The sequence below is a fragment of the Python bivittatus genome, unplaced genomic scaffold, assembly GCF_059951505.1.
Source record: "Python bivittatus isolate LINGU-HERP-01145 unplaced genomic scaffold, Pbiv_v1 ctg000120_np1212, whole genome shotgun sequence".
Classification (NCBI taxonomy): Eukaryota; Metazoa; Chordata; class Lepidosauria; order Squamata; family Pythonidae; genus Python; species Python bivittatus.
In genome coordinates this window covers 265,839-288,686 of record NW_028277037.1, presented here as the reverse complement: position 1 = coordinate 288,686, position 22,848 = coordinate 265,839, and the positions used below count along the sequence as shown (strand labels likewise).

Below are 22,848 nucleotides of genomic sequence, written 5' to 3'. Positions count from 1 at the left end.
AAAGACAAGATGAAAAATAAGAATTAAACAGTCCAGCCTTCTCTCTGAGGCTTTTCACCCTCTTGCCAATTTCTCCAACTAGCAGACCAACTGCTTCCTTTACCTTCTTGTTCCACACATACCTAAAGACCCTTTTTTAATTGTTATTTTTGGTGTGTATTGCAAGCCTCAGCAAATTCTGAGCCCTAGCTTTTACAGATTTGGGCTATTCTCTGATATTCAGCAATTGTTATATGCGTCTCTTTTCCTTTGTAAAACTTACCCTTTTTGCTTCAGAGCTTATCAGAAAACTTCATGCCACTGTGCCAGTTTCATCTCCTACTTCATTTTCTCTTTAGTATCATTTGTATTTGGGTCATAAGTGTCTCTCTCTCTCTCTCTTTTTTTTAGAATTTCCCAACACTCCTTAATATTTTTCCCTTCAGGATTTCCATTCATAGAATCCTTTCTACTTTTCCCTTATTAAAGTCAGCTGTCTTGAAATGTAGAACACTAACTTGGCTAGCTGTTATGAGTCAGAGGCTGAAGGATCTGATCTGATAACCATCAGCCTCAGGACCCAGCAGGCAGTCCATCACCTGGAGTAAGTCGGGGAGATATTAAGTGTTAAATTGGATTATTCTACATATCTTTCATCATTTTATCTTCATAACAACTTTTAAAAATAGTTCAAACTAAATTAAACTTTACCCACAGTAAACTGAAAGATTGAAATAGTTTTGGCCTTGATTCTTCCACATGCAGTTTATCTTCACTGAAACATGTCGATCTTATTAGAGATGTTTGTAATGTTATGCAACTTGAATTTTTCTATTAATTGTAATTACACCAAAGTGTCCTTATATAATCCTGTTAGATCTAAATAAGGTGCTAGTCCCATTAAATATAGCACCACACTTTAAAATGTTCCTGAATGATATTGAGAATAAATTATTTTCTATTTAATTAGAAAAATGTATCTTAAGTGGTATTTTTATATTGCTTAAGTGCAAAATTAGAAATTGTAGTTTAAACAAATTTTATTTGTTACTCACAATGCTTTATCATGGTTTTCACAATTACAGCTACATTGGCAGATGAATCTATTATTTCATTACCTTGAAAAGATAAGTCTTAATATGTTTCTGTATGTTTATATATGTTTTAGGAAAAAGAAGATGACAAATCAGATATATCAAGTTCACAGCAGCAAAAAAGTCCTCAAGGTTTAAGTGATACAGGATATTCATCTGATGGAGTCTCAAGTTCACTTGGTGAAATTCCAAGTCTTACTCAAACTGACGAAAAAGATATGCTGAAAGAGCCTTGTAAAAAAGAATCTCTTTCACAGGAGGGAAGCCCAACTAGCCCCTCTGATCTTGCTAAGCTAGAAAGCACTGTCTTGTCAATTCTGGAAGCTCGGGTAACAAGTCTGGCTGAAGAGAAGTCTGGAAGGACCAAAGATCTTTATACTGAACAGACAAAAGACTCTCATGAAACAGCACTCTTGCCTATCACCTCAGAATCGTTCAGTTCTGAGGAGGAGGATTTGACAAAACCAAATATTCAAGGTGAAGGAGATCCTGAACAAGGCAGTAAACAAACTTTGCCATCTCAGAAAGGACCCAAGCAGACAGCAGGGATAACAGAAAATGTATCACCCACAAGGCAAAGATATGACTCTGTAGAAGACAGCAGTGAGAGTGAGAATTCACCTGTCCCACAAAGAAAAAGACAGGCTAGTATTAGTTCTTCAAGCAGTGATGAATATAAACCAGAAGATAGTCCAGGTTCAGGTGATGATGAAGATTTCATTCGAAAACAGATCATGGAGATGAGTGCTGATGAGGATGCTTCAGGTTCCGAAGATGAAGAATTCATCAGAAAACAGTTAAAAGAAATTAGTACAAATGAAACTCAGAAGAAGGAAGAAGTTAAAATTAAAAAAGGAATAGGTGGAAAACATAAGAGGGTATCACGTAAAAGTAGCACAGGCTATGATGAGGATTCTGGAAGACGCCATTCCTGGCACGATGATGATGATGATGATGAGACTTTTGATGAAAGTCCAGGACCCAAATATAGAGAGACAAAAAGTCAAGAGAGTGAAGAAATTACTGCAACTGGAGGAGGAGGTCTTCGTCGCTTCAAAACAATAGAACTTAACAGTACAATTACAAATAAATTTTCTGAGGAATCAGAAACACCAAAGAGAAGTTTATATTTTGATGAAGAGCCAGAATTAGAAATGGAGAGTCTTACAGATTCACCAGAGGATAGATCACGGGGAGAAGGATCTTCTAGTTTGCATGCCTCCAGTTTCACCCCAGGTACATCTCCTACATCTGTTTCATCCTTTGATGAAGATAGTGATAGCAGTCCCAGTCATAAAAAAATGGGGGGAGAAAGTAAGCAGCAGCGTAAAGCCAGACATCGGACACATGGACCTCTTCTTCCAACGATTGAAGATTCTTCTGAGGAAGAGGAACTTAGGGAGGAGGAAGAGCTGCTGAAAGAGCAAGAAAAACAGCGTGAACTAGAACAGCAACAAAGAAAGAGCTCTAGCAAAAAATCTAAGAAAGATAAAGATGAGCTCAGAGCCCAGAGAAGAAGAGAACGACCAAAAACACCACCAAGTAATCTTTCTCCTATTGAGGATGCATCTCCAACAGAAGAATTGCGTCAGGCAGCAGAAATGGAGGAACTACATCGATCTTCCTGTTCTGAATATTCACCAAGTATTGAGTCCGACCCTGAAGCTTTTGAAATCAGTCCAGAAAAAATAATAGAAGTGCAGAAGGTTTACAGATTACCAACAGCTGTCTCACTGTATTCTCCTACAGAAGAACAGCCCATTGGAATGTTCAAACAAGGGAATAATCAAAAGATTTTAAAAAGTGCAGAAGAGGTATATGAAGAAATACTGCATGCGTCCCAGAAGGCCAGACAACTTCCAGATGAAAATGAAAGAGAAGAAGTGTTTGAAAAAGAACCTTTATATGGTGGCATGCTAATAGAAGACTATATTTATGAATCTTTAGTAGAAGATGCATACAACGGGGCTACAGAGTCTAATCTCATAACAAAACAAGATGAGTGTGATGAATTTAGGCAAGAAAAAGACAAAGAGAAAAAAACACCTCCAGAGCAAATGTATGAAGAACCAGTACAAAAACCCATTGATTTACAAAACACCTATTATAGGATAGAGCTTTTGCATTCAATTATGCCTCAAGAAGATATTGTCTCTAGCTCTTATATCATGCCAGAAAGCCATGAAATAATTGTACTGGACAATGTCGCACCAACTTCAAGTGATGAAAAACAGCTGCTAGATGCAGATGCTGTTTATGAAGAACTTATGAAGCGGCATAGAATACAGTTGACCCCAGGCTCCAGTCCTACTCAGTCAACTCCTGAATTAGTTTCCATCTCAAAGAGAAGTATATCTGGAGAAGCAATAGATAGTAACTCACTAATTTTAAGCACTTCTTCAGCAATTTCAGACATAACTTCAGTAAGCTCTGTAGTGCTTCCCATTCCAGATGTAAAAATTACCCAGCACTTTTCAGTTGAAGAAACAGAGGATAATTATTTTACTGATTATGCCCATGAGGTGGAAGAAATTATTTCCCAAGAAACATCCATGTTGACATACTCAGAGGCCTCAGAAAGTGCCACTCCTGTTTTGCCTTCTGATACATGTTCTCTTACATCATCTACATCTTCTGTTTACACCACCGACAGTACTTCACCAGTAGCTGGATCAGATGGCATAGCTCCCATTTATAAAGATTCAGTAGATGCTCTTAGTGGGCTATCAGATTCAGAAGGGATCATTTCAGTGACACAGGCTACTATAATTTCCCAAAGTGAGAACTATGAACCTCTTATGTTATCCCCCAAGAAGGCACTCATAGCCAAAGATCTAACTGATACCAGTCAGGTATTGGTTACTCTTCCTGAAACTGACTCCTTTGTATCAACTTCTGTAGAAACAAAGCCCAGAAATGTTGTCTCTGCCTCTCCTGTCTTGGCAGAAGATGGCAAAGCTGGAAGAGACATATCAAAGTTTAATGATCTGAAAAGACTTTATGAAGATGAATATTCAAGGGTTTCCATTAATATGACAGGAATAGATGCTGTATCTGACCAAGAATTTACCTGCATAGTTCCAGTCACTGCATTATATTCTGTTTCTTCTATTATTCCTGTACTGTCATCTGAAGGTTCTACAGTTTCCACTGCTACATCCAAAACATTTTTGGAAAGATCTTTTGTTCATCCCTCTCCACCATATCCTCCTCCTCCACCACCACCACCACCCCCTCCACCACCACCACTTCCCCCACCTATTCTACCAAAGCCAGCTATTTATCCTAAAAAGAAGCCACCAGTTAAAACTGCAGTGACCACAGCTCCCACCATGTCATCCATTAGTACTGCCAAAATAGCAGAGACCTCTGCTATAAAAACTAATGTATCTCCTGTCACAAAAATATACACATCAACACCACCTCCCGTCCCACCTAAACCAGCTTTAATTCCAGCAGGACTTGTATTTGCACACAGACCTTCTGAAATAATAAAGCCTCCTATTGCTCCTAAACCAACCATTCCTCAGTTACCAGTAGCTGTTCATAAACCAATAGAAACACAGTCAAAACCAGAAGGTTTGTCTTTTACCAGCTGTATGACTTTGAACTTGGTTTCCCCTGTTGAATACAAATTGACCTCTCCCACATCCCCATCATCTCCACATTCTAATAAATCATCTCCAAGGTTGTCCAAACCTTCTCAGGAAACCTATGTTGTTATCACATTGCCCTCTGAGCCTGGAACTCCAACAGAATCCAGTACCAGTCAAGCAATTACCAGTTGGCCTTCAGGTTCACCCCTTAAGGAACAAGCTCCAGAATCTATACAAACATTGTTCATGCCATCTATAAGTTCACTGCAAATGCAAAGTATAACAGATCAAAGCAAGAATACACCAGATGCTTTGAATGCTATTTCTTCTATTCCTATCACTACTCCTGCACGGACAATTTTTGGCATGGTACCTAATTCCACAACAGAACTAATAACAACAGAGATTGCAAGGACTACAGTGTCTTTGGTAAAAAATGTTGGATTAGATAGTGTTTCTATAACTATACCCCCAGACCCAGCACATGTAGTAGAGCAAACCAAATATAGAGAAAATGGAAGATCGCATGTCTTTGGTGATGTTATGGATCTCCGTACCTTGACTAAAACTGATATTGAGAGAATGGATAGTTGTATGGACCTATCTGCTGCTCCCACAGAAGTGAGAAGTCAAATGACTGCAAGTGACGCTTCTGGGCAGTCAGTAAGCACAGTTGAACCAGGGATCATAAATCTTAGTACTGTGTCTGTGGTCAATCTCTCTTTAGCTCCAGTTGCTGATGCCATTTCAGTAGTGACCTGTGCATCTACTCTAAGTTATAGTACAAGTATAGAAAGTCTTATAGACCTTGGACATGGAGTGACAACTCCACTTCAATTAACAACATCAAAACATTTTGAACCTGGACCTGGAATAACAGGAAGTCAGACCCCCTCTGCAGACAGAGAAGAAGCACCAATAAATCTGTCCCTTGGTACTCCCACATATGCACTCACATGGGCCGCAACAAAGCCTGTTACTGAGGTACCAAATGGTTGTATCAATGCTTCTGCTGCTCACAAAGCTATGGACAGTGAAGTAGTTGACCTGAGCACTACAAAATCCTACAGAACGAGGGTGACAGTTGATGAAACAACTTCAGGATTTTTTACAACTGTAATAGATGATGAAAAACCTGTAGATTTGACTGCAGGGAGAAGGGCTGTTTGTTGTGATATGATCTACAAATTACCATTTGGGAGGAGCTGCACCGCTAAAGCACCAGCAACTACACTACCAGAAGATCGTTTTGGTTACAGGGATGATCACTATCAGTATGATCGTTCTGGGTCCTATGGTTACAGAGGAATTGGGGGTATGAAACCTTCTATGTCAGATACCAATTTATCAGAAGCTGGACTTTTTCAGTATAAAAGCAAGAATACCTTTGAGTACCAAGTTGGGGCAGCTGATATAGCGGTAGACTTAACTTCTGGCAGAGTTACAACAGGTCAGTATGACAGGACATCAGACTTTTCTTGGAAATTTAGTAACAACTTTGCTCATCTCATTTCAGGATGATTTTTGTCTTTTTTGCCTTTCCCCTTTTTGTTAAGCTTTATATTCAACAGTGTGGCAAATTATGTTGGGATTTACTCATGTATTTTTTGTTTCTTCAATTTTCATCAGTTATTTTATGCAAAGAGGTACTTGCATGTGCCTGCATGTTCAGAAAATGTTCTTTTTATCCTTTCTCCCCCTGCTCAATAAAATAGATTGTTGAAGATTTGCATGCAGTTCCTTCCTCTTTATCACTCATTTAATTCACCTTTATAGGCTGGTTTTCAGAATCCACACCAGAATTAAAGACTATGTTTTGGGGGACTGGACTATAATTTTCCCCTATAATTTCAGGTGAAATTATGGATTATTCAAGCAAGATTACTGATCCATATCCAGAGACCCGGCATGTGATTTCTGGCATTAGTGCACCTCAATATTCCCAAGCAAGAATGGTATCATCCTTAGGATCCCCATATGGAAGTGTTTTGAGATCATCCAATGGGGTTGTTTATTCATCAGTTGCAGCTCCAATCCCATCTACATTTGCTATTACAACACAGCCTGGTTCTATTTTCAGTACTTCAGTTCGAGACCTGTCTTCTCTTCATACAATTGATTCAATGCCTTCATTATCAAACTTGCAACAGAGCCAGGCACTCCCAAGATCATTACATTTTTTGACAACAATAGCCTCTGAAAAAGACAGTTCAATTACTGGCATCGACCCTGGAATACAACCTCTCCCTCTAGAAACTATTACTACTGAGCCAACATTGCCTGTCTTTAGTACGTCTTCTGAAGCTTTTATAGATGGAACTGAAGATGAAGGAACAGTTCTCATTGGCCCTGAAGAAGACAAACAACAGCATCTTGACCTAGAACGTGAGCTTCTAGAGCTTGAAAAACTGAAGCAGCAGCGTTTTGCAGAAGAGCTAGAATGGGAACGTCAAGAAATACAAAGGTTTAGAGAACAAGAGCAGTTCATGGTTCAGAAGAAGCTTGAGGAATTGCATTCTATGAAGCACCATCTTCTCTATCAGCAGGAAGAAGAGAGGCAAGCTCAGTTCATGATGAGACAAGAAACATTGGCTCAGCAGCAGTTACATATTGAACAAATCCAACAACTTCAACAGCAGCTTCACCAGCACTTAGAAGAGCAAAAAATCCACCAGATCTATCAATATAATTATGATCCTTCTGGAACTGTGTCCCCACAAACAACCACAGATCAAGTCCTTCTTGATGGCCAATATACTGCAAACAACCAGTTCTGGCCTAGTGAGGAGGTGACAACCACTACTTCTGCTATCCTGGGGATTGAGATTCCAGAGAGCCAAGGATGGTATACTGTTCAATCAGATGGTATTACTCAATACATTCCCAAGCCAGGGATGTTAAGTTCTGTTTCCGAGATATCTCTTAAAGACATGGATGTGAGAGAGGAAAAACAACTAAAAAAGAAGAGTTCCACACCAAAGCTGCATGGCCTTTATGAAGAACATGACGAAGGCACTGAAGGTGAACCCAGGGGTCTTAAAAAAATAGTAGAGAGCAGTGTTCAAACTGATGATGAGGATAGTGCAGACATAGGCTATGCAGACAGGAGACGTAGAACTAAAAAGAGCGTTGATACAAGTGTTCAGACGGATGATGAGGATCAAGATGAATGGGATCCTACCAACAGATCAAGAAGAAAGACTCGTGTAGGGAAATATGAAGGGACCACTGAAGTGGACAAGGCTAAACCATTTTCCAAAGTCTCCAGTATTGCAGTGCAGACTGTGGCAGAGATATCTGTACAAACTGAGCCTATGGGGACAATAAGGACTCCATCAGTAAGGGCCCAGTTAGATGCAAAGATAGAAATAGTCAAACACATTTCAGCTCCAGAAAAGACATACAAAGGAGGAAGTTTGGGATGTCAGACAGAAACAGATTCAGATACCCAGAGTCCCCAATATCATAAAGTCACTTCCCCTCAGAAAGATAAAAAGCGCCCAATGCCATTAGAAATAGGATATTCATCCCATCTTCATCCAGAAACCACACTTCAGGTAGTTCCTTCAGCTCCTAAATCTCCCAAAGTCCTCTATTCTCCCATTTCACCTGTTTCTCCAGCTGCAGTCATGGAGTCTGCCTTTGTACCCTATGAGAAGTTGATTGCTGAAGATATTAGTCCTCAGAAAATTCTACATGCCGATGTCACTACGGTTCCTCAGTTGAGCCCAAAGTCTGCCAAGGTGATCCAGCGCTCTTTGTCTGACCCTAAGCCTCTAAGCCCCACAGCTGAAGATCTTTCCAGAGCTCATTTCCAGTACACAGATGGTTTTTTGGTAAGAACTCTTCCTTCAAATGTGACATTGACTTGTCATGCTATACATTATAATAATGAGCATTGCTTTGTTAACTTGCTTGAGAATATGAAGAGTTTAGTGAGCAGTTTTGGAAATGAAGGTCTGTCAGGTTAGAAACCAGAAAAAGTTTATAAAAAAAAAAAATAATACTGCATGAAATATACTGTTGCTGTTTCATTGGAGAAAGAGATGGTCTTGAGTAAGAGCTAATTGCAATATCTAATATATTTAAAGTTGAAAAGAGATACAATGATTTCTTTACATGATTAACTTATCAACATTTTTCTTTGTACAATTAGTCTGTTTTTAAAAGCTTGAAATGTATTCACATCACAAAGACATGTGGGTATATAATAGACAACTGAATTATTCTTTCTACTTTTTTCTCCTCTCTGTACAGTGAAGGGCCTGTAATTCAGTAGTCTCTAAACATATGGAATATGTGGAACATATCTAGTGTGTTTTCAGTGAAGATGAGTTGCCAATTATTTGCTCAATATCAGTGCCTATTTTTAAGCCTTTGTGACCCTTCACTTTTTGACTGACCATATGTAGGGTTTTTGTATTCTCCAAGAATCTTAAGTCAGGTCCAGCTGGGTTCATTCTATGAGGTAAAAAACCACTATGATAAGAAACAGAATCTTTTGGGGACTATTGTGAAGACTATCCTTGCTATCTGGCAAGTAATATCACTCAGATTTGCTCAATGTACAGATCAAATGGAGGTGCCTGGAGCAGAGTCTTGTATGGGGTTCTGGAGTGAATTTGCAGCTGTGACTTCTGTGTAAGTGGACAGTGTGCTCCACATTGTAAGCTTTGTCACCTATGTGTTAGATTCAGGTTGATCAAGGCCACGTGGGAGGTGATCTGTTGCTGGGTCTGTGCAGTGATTTTTGCTTTTTTGAGGGAGGATGTTGCCCCCTCAACCTTGAAGGAGGAGATAGTGCACCCCGTCCTTAAAAAAACTCAATTTCCATCCAGTCTCTAACATTTCTTTTTCAGGAAAGTTTATTTATTTTATTTATTTATTAAATTCGTTCCCTGCCAATCTCCCCCCAATGGGGGACTCTGGGCAGCTCACAACACGTTAAAACAATAAATAAATATACAATTAAAACCTATAACAATACACATTCACAAAAATAAAAGGGGGAAAATCCAGGAGGCCGATGGTTCAAGGCAGCAACACCAGGCCACTAAGGGACTAGCCAACCCCACAGTTGATGATCCCCCTCCTCACCCCAGGCCAGATGGCAGAGCCAGGTCTTCAGATCCCTCTGAAAGGCCAGGAGTGAGGGGGCCAATCTCACCTCCAGGGGCAAGATATTCCAAAGTGCAGGGGCTATCGCAGAGAAGGCCCGTCTTCTGGACGCCCTCGTCGGAGTTCTTTTGCCGAAGGGGTCCAGAGCATGCCGTCTCTGTGTGATCAGGTGGGACAGGATGAACTCGTGGGGGAGAGGTGGTCCCTCAGGTAACCTGGTCCCATGCCATGTAAGGCTTTAAAGGTGATAACCAACACCTTAAATTGGACCTGGAAGCAAACTGGTACCCATTGCAGCTCGCGAAGCAGTGGTGTTATATGGGTCCTTCTTCGGGCCCCAAAAATAGCTCGCACGGCTGCATTCTGGACCAGCTGAAGTTTCCAGATACTCTTCAAGGGTAGCCCCATGTAGACCACATTGCAGTAGTCTATCTAGGAGATAACAAGGGCATGAGTGACTGTTCGAAGGGCATCCCGATGCAGAAAAGGGCATAACTGGTGCACAGCCTGAAGTTGTGCAAAGGCCCTCCTTGCCATGGCTGCCACCTGCTCTTTGAGCAGGAGCCCTGAGTCCAGGAGGACCCCCAGATTACTCACTGGGTCTGTCTGGGGCAGTGCTACCCCATCGAGCACCAAAGATGACAAAGTCCCGGATACAGAGGAGCCATTAACCCACAGCCACTCCTTCTTACCATCCAGACCCTCACAGCCTCCAGGCACTGCGAGAGGGCGGTCACAGCATCAGTTATCTCACCTGGGATAGTGATGTATAATTGAGTATCATCAGCATACTGATGATACCTCATCCTATGATGACGGATGATCTCACCCAGCGGTTTGATGTAGATGTTGAAAAGGAGTGGAGAGAGAACCGAACCCTGTGGCACCCCACAAAGGAGGGGCTGAGGATGAACTGCTTTCACCAGCCAGGAGGAGCATGGCTCCAGATGACAAGTGGTGGCCTTCACAGTCTGAAGGATCCTGTCCACTTCCTCAGGAACAACAGGATCAAACCGTTCCCAGATAACTGGGCAAGAACGATCCCCTGGTTATCTCCCCAGACCCTGTGCCGGGGGCAAACCAATCGCATGGGTCCTGCCTCCCTGCGGAGGGGGTTGGCATAGGAGAAACTCAGGGTCACCAGGACGTTGCTGAGAAGGTGTTTGGGCTTCAGTTCCAGAGGAACTGGAGGAGATGGATTATCTGGATACATTTCAGTCAGGTTTCAGGCCAGGTCACTGTATAGTCACATTTGTTGATTACTTCTGCTGGAGCTGGGATGGGGATAGTGCATCCATCCCTGTGGTCCTTGATCTTTCCACAACTTTTGATACTGTCCATCACAGTATCCTTCTGGACTGAAAGTGAAGTTTGGGAGTGGGGAACGTCAAGTTCTCCTCCTTTCTTAGTTGCCAGTTTCAGTTGGTGTTAATGTGGGGGAGATTGAGTCCAAGGCCCCTCACTTGTTGGGTGCCACAGGGCTTGATGCTCTTATCATTTCTGTTCTAACATCTACATAAAACCACTAGGTGAGATCACCCATCAGTTTTGGATCAGGTATCATCAGTACGCTGATGATACCCAATTATACATTTCAGTCCCAGGCCAATCTAGTAATACTGGCAAGGTCCTGTCCCAGTGTCTGGAGGCTGTTCAGGTCTAGATAGATAGACCCAATCCTAACAACAATGAGTGGCTGTGAATGTTTGGGTCTCCTGGTTCTTGGGATCTTCCATCTTTGGACTTGGGTGGGGTTGTACTTCCCCATTGAAGACTGGTGCTCAATTTGGCTCAAAGGTGGCAGCTGTGGCCAAGAAGGCCTTTGCACAGGTATATATTGTGCGCCAGTAGCATCCCTTCCTGGACTAGGAATTCCTTCAGACAGGGCCTTAGTCACTTCCCAAATGTATTACAGTAACGCACTGTCCATGGGGCTGCCCTTGAAGATCATTCAGAAGCTAAACCTGGTCCAGAATTTGCATGCAGAATTTGGGTGCACCTCAGGGTTTGGTTATAAAGCCCTTCATAGCATACATCCTCTTTATTTGAAGGATCATCTGACTCCAATTGTTTCTGCCCATCCAGTGAGCTTCAGGTCCCATTGATCAAACAGTGTCATTGTCCAAGATCCAGGAAGCATGCCTTCTCCGTTCTAGCACCTGTGGTCTGGAATGACATTCCCCCCCCCCAAAGATCTGTATTGCTGTCACCCTGATGATGTTCAGGAAGCTAGTAAAGATCTGACTATTCTCCCAGGCTTTGGGTTAGAATGAAGATTGAGCCCCTGCTGGATGGGTTTTTTTTGATATGTTGTGTTTGGGCCACTCATGATTTCTTTTTTGAATTTGTAATTTTTTTTTTTTACATTTTAATTGTGAGCTTCATTGGGAATCAGGCAGCCTATGAACTATATAAATAAATCATGCCAAAATATGCTATAATTACATAAAAAGAATTTTAAGCTTACTTCTGATGTGTTACATGAAATCAAGTTTTAATAAAAACATCATCATTGTTATTATCCTGAGATCCAACATTATGGTTATCTAGTTTACTAGAACTCATCTAGGCAGAATCAGTTTTCAAAATACTGACTTTCTTTTATGAACAGTTTGCTTCCTATTCATTCATTCATTCATTCATTCATTCATTCATTCATTCATTCATTCATTCATTCATAATTAAATTATCTTAAAATTTTAATTTTAGGTGGGGGCAAGGACTAATGCATGCTAAAGGAGATCTTTAGGACACATTAGTGTCCACAGTATAAATTGTCTCTTCATGCCTCCTCCTTACTTATCTTCCATTAACTCATCTCAGCCATCTTGCTAGAAAAATGTATCCGAAACTGAGAAATGCAGCAGTCCTACCTAATAAGAAAGGATAACTAGATGCAGGAGCGGACAAGCTTTGAGGAAGTCAGAACAACTTAGTGGCATCAGGTAACTTGGCCAAGGCTTACTGCGAAGGTGAACAGAAGGCAGAAGGAAAGCGTTATTCTTTTTGCAAATTCTAGGAAGGGAAAGAGCTGCTTTGGCTTGCACATCCACCACTTTTTTAAGCAGCAGGATCTTCTTGGGATCATGTGACTGTCCTCCTCAGCTGCTATGTGGTTCAGTAAAAGGATGTGTTCACATATTTGTTTAAAATTTGCAGACAGTTGGTACATCTATGTCCCTGCATATTCCAAAGCACCTTTTTGTCTTCAGATCCAATCTACCATTATAGCCCTTGTTTAATTAAGAGGGGTGATATATGTTTTTCATCGAATGTCACTAGAAACAGTAAAATAATCCAATTCCAGAAACAGAAATAGTAATATATACACAGTTTCCACAGCTCAGAACCTACTATTTAACAGATGTGCTGATACCATCCAATGCATGCACTGAGATCAACTTGGGAGGCTGTGCTTGTAAGCCCACTGTGTGGTGGACACAGTGTGGTAATGGCACCCCAGGTATGGCACTCTCTTTAAGGCTGTTATTCTGCTTTTCTGTTGTTGTTTTTTAAATCAACAATTTTATATTTATTGTTTTTAATGGGGGGGATATAAACTAATGTTAGGCTTCAGTAAAAAAAAATCTGAAATTAAAAATGTTCATGTTTTTTAATTTTGGCTGGCAAAACAGAGTGGGAACTGAGAGTTCTTAGGAATATTTCAATTTTTCTCTGAAAGTGTGGACTCTTAAGCACTGAAGCATGTACCTTTCTATTATACATTTTATTTAGGCAGCATGTCTAACAAAAAAGGTAGGGCAAAAATAATAAACGTTGCTTGATTTTCTGTGCATTTAGAAATCCAGAGTCACTGCATGGTATTTTCTAGGAGGTTCATGATGAAAGTCTGGCCAGCTGATACATTTCTTACTGTATATATTTCCAGTGATTTATCCTAACCAAATATCTGAAAGCTGAAGGTGTGACTTGCCTTAATTAAAAAAGATTTACATCTATGAACCAATCATTACTTTCCAGTGAAAGTTTATATTCTCATATAATGGTGTGCTGCAGTGATAGGATATGAGGACAGAATCCATCTAATCAGTATTTGAGAAAAGTTTTATTTAGCTAATATGGGCTAAATTCATTCTGTATTTCAAGCAAATCAACTTAATTCAGATCTCCCTAACTAATATGCAGTTTTAAACATAATTATTCTTTTTCCCCTACTTCTCAGAATTTTGCAATATGATTCTCAGCCTGCACTCCATCCCAAAACACAGACTAGGCAAAACATATGAACTGAACCAAAAAAAAAAGCTGTTTGCAAGTTGTCTAATCAATACAAAATTCTTCATCAGACATTCATGATGAAAAAGTAGACAAATAAACAATAAGATAATACTCATAGTAAGCATAATGAATAATATTCATCTTGTACTACTTGGTCACACTTGCAACTGGACTTATCTGAAATAGTTGTATCAGTTCATAACCAGATACGAGAATCATCATTTAAATATTGCTTAAAATCTTTCATATATATTATGTTCAGTTATAGCCCAGAGTTTGATCCTGCAACATTTATGAGCTGTGACTGAACATAAACAACTGCTGCAACTCAGGTGACCCCAAGCTTTGTCTTAGAGTAGTATAATTTAATATGTCCCTCTTTTCTTTTAGTATACTAGTTAGTTCATTATGTTTTATTCCATTATCTTTTTATTTCTTTCCCAATGTGGCTTTGATTTCTTGGTTTTGTGTGATTAATATTTTAGCAATAGGAAAACTAGAGTCAGGACTTTTGGAAACTAAGTTAGTCTAATAATTATCATAGTGATTTATAGATTTTAGGGATTTATAGATTTTAGTATCATAATTGTATCTGTCAATCGCTATTTAATTCCATTGACTTTAGTCTCCCTTTTACTTTAGTTACAGAATCTAAAACAATGCATCCTCTTCTAATTTTTCTTATACTTATCCACTTCTAATCTTGAGTGGATTTTACCACTAAGATTACATCTGTAATCTTAAAGGTTTTTCACAGGTAAACATACTTTGTGATTTTATCCTAGTAACCTTTATTTTGTTTATTTATTTATTTTGGTGCCTTCAAGTCAGTGTTGACTCCTAGTGACTGCCTGGACAAGTCCCTGCAGTTTTCTTGGCCATGTTTTTGGAAGTGGTTTGCCACTGCCTACTTCCTAGGGCTGAGAGAAAGTGACCAGCCCAAGATCACCCAGCTGGCTTTGTGCCTAAGGCAGGACTAGAAGTTGCTGTCTCCTGGTTTCTAAACCAGCTACACTAAATTGGCTCTTAGTAATCTTTATTACTAAATTATTAATATTTTTCTCACATTTTAAATCTTAGTTTTGAAATTGTAACTTTATTTGTGTCATGTTTGTCTTTGATCAAAATAAATAAATCACATTCAAAATATATGAATTTTGGGACCTTACAGCACTCCTTAAAGCTGATCGCTTCTTCCCATCCCACTTCTCAGTCATAGTTTGGGCTGAAAAAAAAAGGCCAATGAGTTCCTAACTGAGATGAAATAGGAATATCAGGGGGAAAAAAGCTTTGTCTGATATATACCTGTAAATAATCTTGGGAATTGTTTTCAGTTAAAAAAAAAAAAAAAAAGCATATGTTGAGAATAATTCTCAAATTGTATAAACCCTTACTATTTTTCTGTGATTGTGTACTGCCATTTCTGATTCCTATTTAAACTGGCAAACAGATGAAATTCTAATATAGATTGGGCAACTAGACTTTCTAAATATGATTAATAATTGCTTTGATCATAGCTACCGTATTTTTCCGACTATAAGACGATACTTTTTTCTAAAATCCTTACCCTAAAAACTAAAGGGCATCTTATTCAAGGAAGTCAGCCGAGAATCGCGCGGTTCCAAACTGCCCATACTTTGTTTCTACAGAGAGGCTTCCTCCTATTGCTAGCCTCCAATCACGAGTGAAATAGCTTGTCTCCCAAACAGACTTCCTCCAATCACGAGCCTGATGTAACTGACGTCAGCTGATGCTGAACAAACCAATTAGAGGAAGGCTGATTGCAGAGACAAGCTATCTGCAGTTTCACTCGTGCTTGAATGTAATCAGTTAAGCAAAAGAGCCTGGAAATAGAGCTGCAGAGAGACGGTTTGGACCTCCTCCCACCGAGTGTATCAGGTCAATGTTAACTAATTACTAAATAAAAATGTGTTCTGCACTATCTTTAAAATATTGATTTTTTAATTTTGGGCTGGAAAAGTGGGGGTCATCTTGTACATGGGGACATCTTATTGTCGGAAAAATACGGTACATGCCAAAAGAAAATTAGTTCCCTTGATTTATTGATGTAACGTAGACTTGCACAAAGTATAAAGAACTCACTGCACCAGAAAGTGATGAAAGGTGTGACAAATAGTAATGCACTTCTTTGGTAAAGTATTGTTTTTTCCCTAAATATATATTTTTTTAAAGTTGTCAGGCAGATTGCTTTATGTCTTTCAACTTACTGAGCCTGTTACAAAATCTAGACAACTATTATCATAGATCTTATCTACTTTGATTTCCAGTTCTGTTTAGAACTGGAATATTAATTACCATTTTATTGCAAGTGAAACATTTTGATCATAAGGAAGTGGTAGGAAGAGGCAAGAAATTAGTTTGGAACAGACACATCTAGTGAATAAAGTTACTTTATGTTAATAAAGTGCAAGCAAGGAAGGAGGTATCAAGCTGGTGGCCAGCTTTCTCAAAGAGGTAACATTTTGATTTGGTTTCTTAAAATATACGGTCATGGACCAAACACACAGAACTTAAAAATTACATAACACAGTATCCAATAAAAACCTATTCATATAGGTTAATAACATATATTGAGGAAACAATCAATTCTAATTGTCATAGTGATGGTACAAAATTCTAATTGACCCAATCCTGGTCATTTAATAGGTAGGACGCTATTGCCATATGACAGCAGTCTGAATAGTTTGTAATTAGAGGGGAGATTAACTTTTTTTTTTTTTTTTTGGCAAGATAGCACTGCAGTAGCAGCATTCTTCATCATTTTTTGTCTCTCTTTTCTAACCTTCTTGTGCCTATCTTTCATGCCTTCCTAAATTGATTAGATGGGCATGGGGAAAAAGAAGAAGCGTGCTCAGTCAAATTCAGATTCATCCTGGCACAATTTTCAAACAACTGACATCCTGTTTGGTTATCAAACTAGACACATCTCTAAAATTAAGTGCCCTCGATAAGGCAATGGATGTCAGAAATTGTTTTGATTTGGAGGAAAATTTGTTCACAGCACAAAACATTGTAGATTTTTGTTAGGTAAATATGTTGCTTGTAACAAAAGCATCAACTTTCTCTTTTTTTAACATATTGTACAGAGGTTTATTGGATTTGTCAGCAGAAATCTTAATAATTGTTCTATAAATGTGTGCATATACTCTTGTTCCAATTAAATTCTTTATGACCCTTATTTAAAATATATTTTTTAATGTAAAGTGTTTTATAGTCTTCCAGATCTGCATGCTGTGTGACCCACTAATCAAATACAGTCCAGGAGATATGCATGGTAATCCATCAATACCTTCATAAATTTATCATTATGAAGGAGAGTTTCTAGTATCAGGTATCTACTAATCCAGTTTTTTGTTCCCAGCAATGGTGAGACAAATCCTTCAAGAAATCCCCAGAGTATTTCCAGATTGTTGACTCTCCAGTTCCTGATATTAATACATTGCCTCTGGCATGGCAGGTCAATTCTCTTTTAAAACTGCCTAGAACGATGATAAACACCTTATCCTTAAACACTGAGCTCCATAAGAGAATTATACATTGTATATTAAAATACTTATGGTCTTTATTAACTCTAATACTTTCATTTGAATTTTGTCCTCATGAAAGGAAAACTTATCTCTATTCACATTTTTCAACCATCCAAATTTATAAAATATTATTTTGTTTCCCCAAAGTACTTTCTGTTCTAAACTAGACAAACCCCTCAACTCTTTAGTTTTTCTTTCATGCCTTCAGGAAAATTGTTCCAGTCATTTAACCATTTTTTTTTCACTTTTTCTAGCAATGAGTGTGTTGTCTTTAGCTTGATGGGTCACAAGTTTGCTGCCTTGAACTACCCATTTCCAAAATAATGTATATTCTCTTTTTCTATGTGCGCAGCAAGCTAAAGAACCTTCAAGTGCAGCATCATCAGGAATGCAGAAAAAGGTCAAAAGAACTCTACCCAACCCACCTCCAGAGGATGTTGCAGTCGGAACACAATCAGCCTTCCCCACTGTTGGGTCAATTTCACGCCGAAGGATATGCAGAAGCAATACCATGGCCAGAGCTAAAATCCTCCAGGATATAGACAGAGAACTAGATTTGGTAGAAAGAGAGTCTGCTAAGCTTCGCAAAAAACAAGCAGAGCTTGATGAAGAAGAAAAAGAAATAGATGCAAAACTCCGGTATCTAGAAATGGGCATAAATCGACGTAAAGAAGCCCTGCTAAAAGAAAGAGAAAAGAGGGAAAGAGCCTACCTGCAAGGTGTTGCAGAGGAGCGTGATTATATGTCTGATAGTGAAGTTAGCAGCACCAGGCCTACCAGGGTAGAATCCCAACATGGCTTGGAAAGACCAAGAACTGCACCCCAAACAGAATTTGATCAATTTATACCCCCACAGACACAGCCAGAAACTCAATTTGCAACTCCTACAAGTCCTTATACTCAGTATCAATATTCTTCACCTGCCATTCCTACTCAGGCACCAACTCAGTATACTCAGCAATCACATTACCAGCAGCCGCAGCCTTTATATCAACAGCAGGTTTCGCCCTATCAGACTCAAACTGTGGTGACCATGTCCTTTACACCTCAAGCTCAACCACCACCAACTTTACAACCTTCCTATCAGCTCTCATCACCATTGATGATGATTCCACAAAAGACAAGGCAAACTCCATTATACCTGGATCCCAAGATAACAACAAATTATGATGTAATTCACAATCCACCTCTCATGATAGCACCTGCTTCCTCTGATAATTCATATTCAGTGCCTCATTTGGGTACCAAGTATAGCACTTTGGATTTAAGAATGGGACTGGATGAAAGGAGCAGCATGGCCAGTAGTCCCATCTCAAGCATATCTGGTGACTCATTCTATGCAGACATTGACCACCACAGTACACGCAGTTATGTGCTGATTGATGATATTGGGGATCTCGCTAAAGAAACATCAACCCTAAGTTCTGCATATGGTCTACATGAAAAGGATCTCAGCAAAACTGATAGGCTCCTTCGAACCACCGAGGCTCGGAGAGTACAAGAAGTCTCAGATTTCCTTGCACCACTACAAACTTCTCCAAGACTGCATAGCTACATGAAAACTGATGAAGACCCAATGGAGGATCCTTATGAATTGAAACTTCTAAAACATCAGATCAAACAGGAGTTTCGAAGAGGTGCAGAAAGCATGGATCACTTGGCTGGCCTCTCACACTATTATCACGCAGATACTAATTACAGACATTTCCCCAAATCTGAGAAATATAGCATAAGCAGGCTTACTTTAGAAAAGCAAGCTGCCAAGCAGCTTCCAGCAGCCCTTCTTTATCAGAAGCAATCAAAGCACAAAAAAGCTTTGATAGATCCTAAATTATCTAAATTTTCACCAATTCAGGAAAGCAGAGACCTTGAGCTTGATTATTCAACCTATTTGACTTCCAATATATCATCAGTTGGTAGTATCACTTCCAAAGCAAAGCTCCTCCAAGATGACCTAACATTTGGCCTTCGAAAAAATATTACAGACCAACAGAAGTACATAGGTCCAAGTTTAACTCATTCCCTTGGAACAAGCCTCGGGGCAGCACTGAGTGTAACAATGAGATCAACTTTACAAGATGATGCTGACAAATCTTATGCCAGTGCTACTAGATCTAGACCTTCCTCACGGCCATCCTCTGTCTATGGGCTTGACTTATCACTAAAACGAGATACTTCCAGCTCTTCTTTAAGATTGAAAGCCCAAGAAGCTGAACCTCTAGATGTTTCCTTCAGCCATGTAGCTCCTTCTGGAAGAACTAAACCTACCAGTCTACCTATAAGTCAAAGCAGAGGAAGGATTCCAATAGTAGCACAGAACTCAGAAGAAGAGAGTCCTTTAAGTCCAGTGGGCCAGCCAATGGGAATGGCAAGAGCAGCAGCTGGGCCATTACCACCTATATCTGCAGACACTAGGGACCAGTTCGGCTCAAGCCATTCATTGCCTGAAGTCCAACAGCATATGAGGGAGGAATCACGAGCTCGAGGCTATGATCGAGATATTGCTTTCTTCATGGATGACTTCCAGCATGCCATGTCAGATAGTGAAGGTAAACTAGACTTCAGACTGCTTTCTCAATCTCACAGCACAAATCCTCATTTCTATGCATGTGTCTAATTTCATCATATATTGAGAACTATTATGACTTAAAAAAAACTGCATTCTTATATGTACTGTGTGAAGTGTGAGCATATTCTTCTCAGCTTGCTGACATAGCTACATTGAAAGCCTGGCTAATTAGACTTGAATTTTATGTTACTTTTTTGTTTGCATGTTGTTTGCTCTTTGTTATTTGCCCTTTGCTGGTATTTTCAGAAGCCTTTTTTTCACGACTGGTTCAGTGGGATAAGTCTTCAGGGCACTATCATTAAGGATGAAAAACCACACTATTGATCATAACAATTTAACACAGTGAAGTCTTGATTTTCCAGATTTTAATACAATGGGCTGAATTCTGATGCAAATGATGTAAATGACACCATTGCTACCTTACCTCAGGGCTTCAAGCATTGCTTGCTTACTCACTTCCTCCTTTCCATTTCTCCTTGCCATCACCACTGCCATATCCTGCTTGCACCACCAAGACAAGCTACAGTCACATGCCGCTGGTTTACCAAGAGCTAAGTGACAGTGGGGTGGTTCCAGGCAGTGCAGGGTTTTTCTAAATATGGTACAGAACACAGACACAAAGACTGAATTTGTTTTTCCCACAAAAACTGTACAACATTAAACTCCCATTCCTTACTTCTAAAGTTAATGCTAATTCTTTGTTTCGGTTTTCCTATCTTATTCTACTGTCTTCCTATTACTGTAAGTTTACAACTATTTCTATCTTATTTTATCTATTTCTATCTTATTTTATCTATAATTTTCTATCTCTATATCTATGGTCCTACCTCTATATTTTGTAGCACTATGTTTTCCTATCTTAACTATTTTTAGCTCTTTAAATCTTTCCTTTCCCCTCAGGCCTTCAACTCTTGTAGCCAATCTCAGTCTATTTGCATGTGAAAACCCTTTTCTCTCCCCCCACCCCCAGCAACTCACAACCTCTGCTTCTGGAGCTGGTTTGTGGAGCTCTGCCACTGGGCTGCTGCATGCAGCCGTCTTGTTTTGGTTTGCAGGCTTGCTTGAGTTGGTCAGCTGGTCTTGCAGCTCCAAGAATTGAAGTTTTCCCTTGCTGTCTGAAGACCGTTGCTGCTGAAGAGCTTGTCTATGAGTTGAAGCTTTCTCTTTGCTGAGTCCCTGCTGTCTTCCTGGCTTTGACTCCTTTCTTGACACACCCACACAGATGGTTGCTTTCAATTCCCTTTAATGGGACAAGCTCTCCAATTAAGAAGGGGGGCTGTTTAAACCCTCCTTCCCAGCCAGCACCAACACTCTGGATTGCAGGAGAGGAAAAAATGCCAGCTTTCTCTGGGGGGTGAGTTCACTCTTCCACAGCAGAGAAAGGCATAATCAACTATTTCTTCTGCCACATCTTTCTCTGCAGTCTTCTTTTGAAGGTCACAAGGCTGGACCTATAGCCAAGTGCAAAGGAATGTAGAGCTGATGTTGAGGAAGGTATGAGAAAGCTGTTTAGGAAAGACCTGGATAAGAGATTACAGAGTCCAGAGATTGAAGAAAGGGTGAGAAAGGAACTCAAAATAAGCCTGCTTTGATTTTATTTGTTATAAGAGGGGACAGAAAGGAACTTGGACAGGCTTTCAAGATACTGTTATTATACAGAACCATAATATAGTGGCATTCCTGGAATTCCTGTGGTGTCTGTTTCTTGATCTGGCCTACCTTGAAAGAATGACACCAAGCAACATAACTGAGCAACACAGTTCCTACAACTGGGAACTCTCTAGAGGTGCTTGGGTGGCTATTCACCTCCTCTGATCCCAGAAGCCTTGCTTTAATTTGTATCATTTGCAGATTATGTAAAACCTCACAGTGGCATATTCTCCAGTTTGCTAATAATTTGAATAACAGACACCCCCCTCCTGCTTCCAGTGGTCAGTTAAAACAAGTTTACACTCTGTATCTTTATGAGAAGCATTTTTTGTACATAAGCTTGTTAAAAAGCTTGTTAAAAGAGAATCAACCTCAAATTTTGAAAGATTCATAGAGCGTAATTTGCAAACAAAATATTTTATGAAAAATAATTTGCTTATTAAAATATACAGCTTGGCCCATGTCCCTCCCTCTTCAAGCCTAACCCACCTCGCGTGCTCACATGGTCCCCACTGGCAGCATGGTAACGAAGATTTATTTATTTAATTTATACAGATGACTTAATCCTCTACATATGCATACACCATATGCATATACAACTAACAAATACTTCTGTCATATAAGCAAGTTTATAAAATAAAGGATTAAAGTCCCAATTCCTGTTCAGTTATGTAGAAATGTCTTGGAAAGAACTAGGGATTTGGATCTTTTCTTAGGAAGAAGTAGATTTGGATCTTTTAAAAAAATAAAGTATATGTTCAAATAAATGGTTACCAAATTCAAAAAGGCAATGTCACCTAATTCTAAAGAAAGGTATTTTCCATAGTGCAATTATAAAACATTGCTTTAAAAAAGGCAAATAAAGTGTTATGTATTACAGGCTGTCCTTGCTTAACACCCACAATCCCTTCCAGCAAAATGATCCCTAGGTGAACCATGTGACAGAGAGAGAGAGAGATGCTGTGAAGATCATTGGTTGCTGCTGTCTCATTTAGATAAAGTTGTCTCATGCAGCAACACCAGTGTTACTCTCACTCATTTCTGTTGTCAGACAC

The 22,848-nt window shown here is 39.5% G+C and overlaps 1 protein-coding gene across 1 annotated transcript in view; it reads left to right on the top strand.

The window, feature by feature from the left end:
- PCLO (piccolo presynaptic cytomatrix protein) overlaps positions 1 to 22,848 on the top strand; it is a 252,717-nt gene that overhangs the window by 118,327 nt on the left and 111,542 nt on the right. The window contains exons 5-7 of the mRNA XM_088134818.1: positions 1,148 to 6,119; positions 6,524 to 8,505; positions 17,927 to 20,123. Coding sequence (XP_087990944.1) covers positions 1,148 to 6,119; positions 6,524 to 8,505; positions 17,927 to 20,123 — 9,151 coding nt within the window. The remainder of the gene's footprint in view (positions 1 to 1,147; positions 6,120 to 6,523; positions 8,506 to 17,926; positions 20,124 to 22,848) is intronic.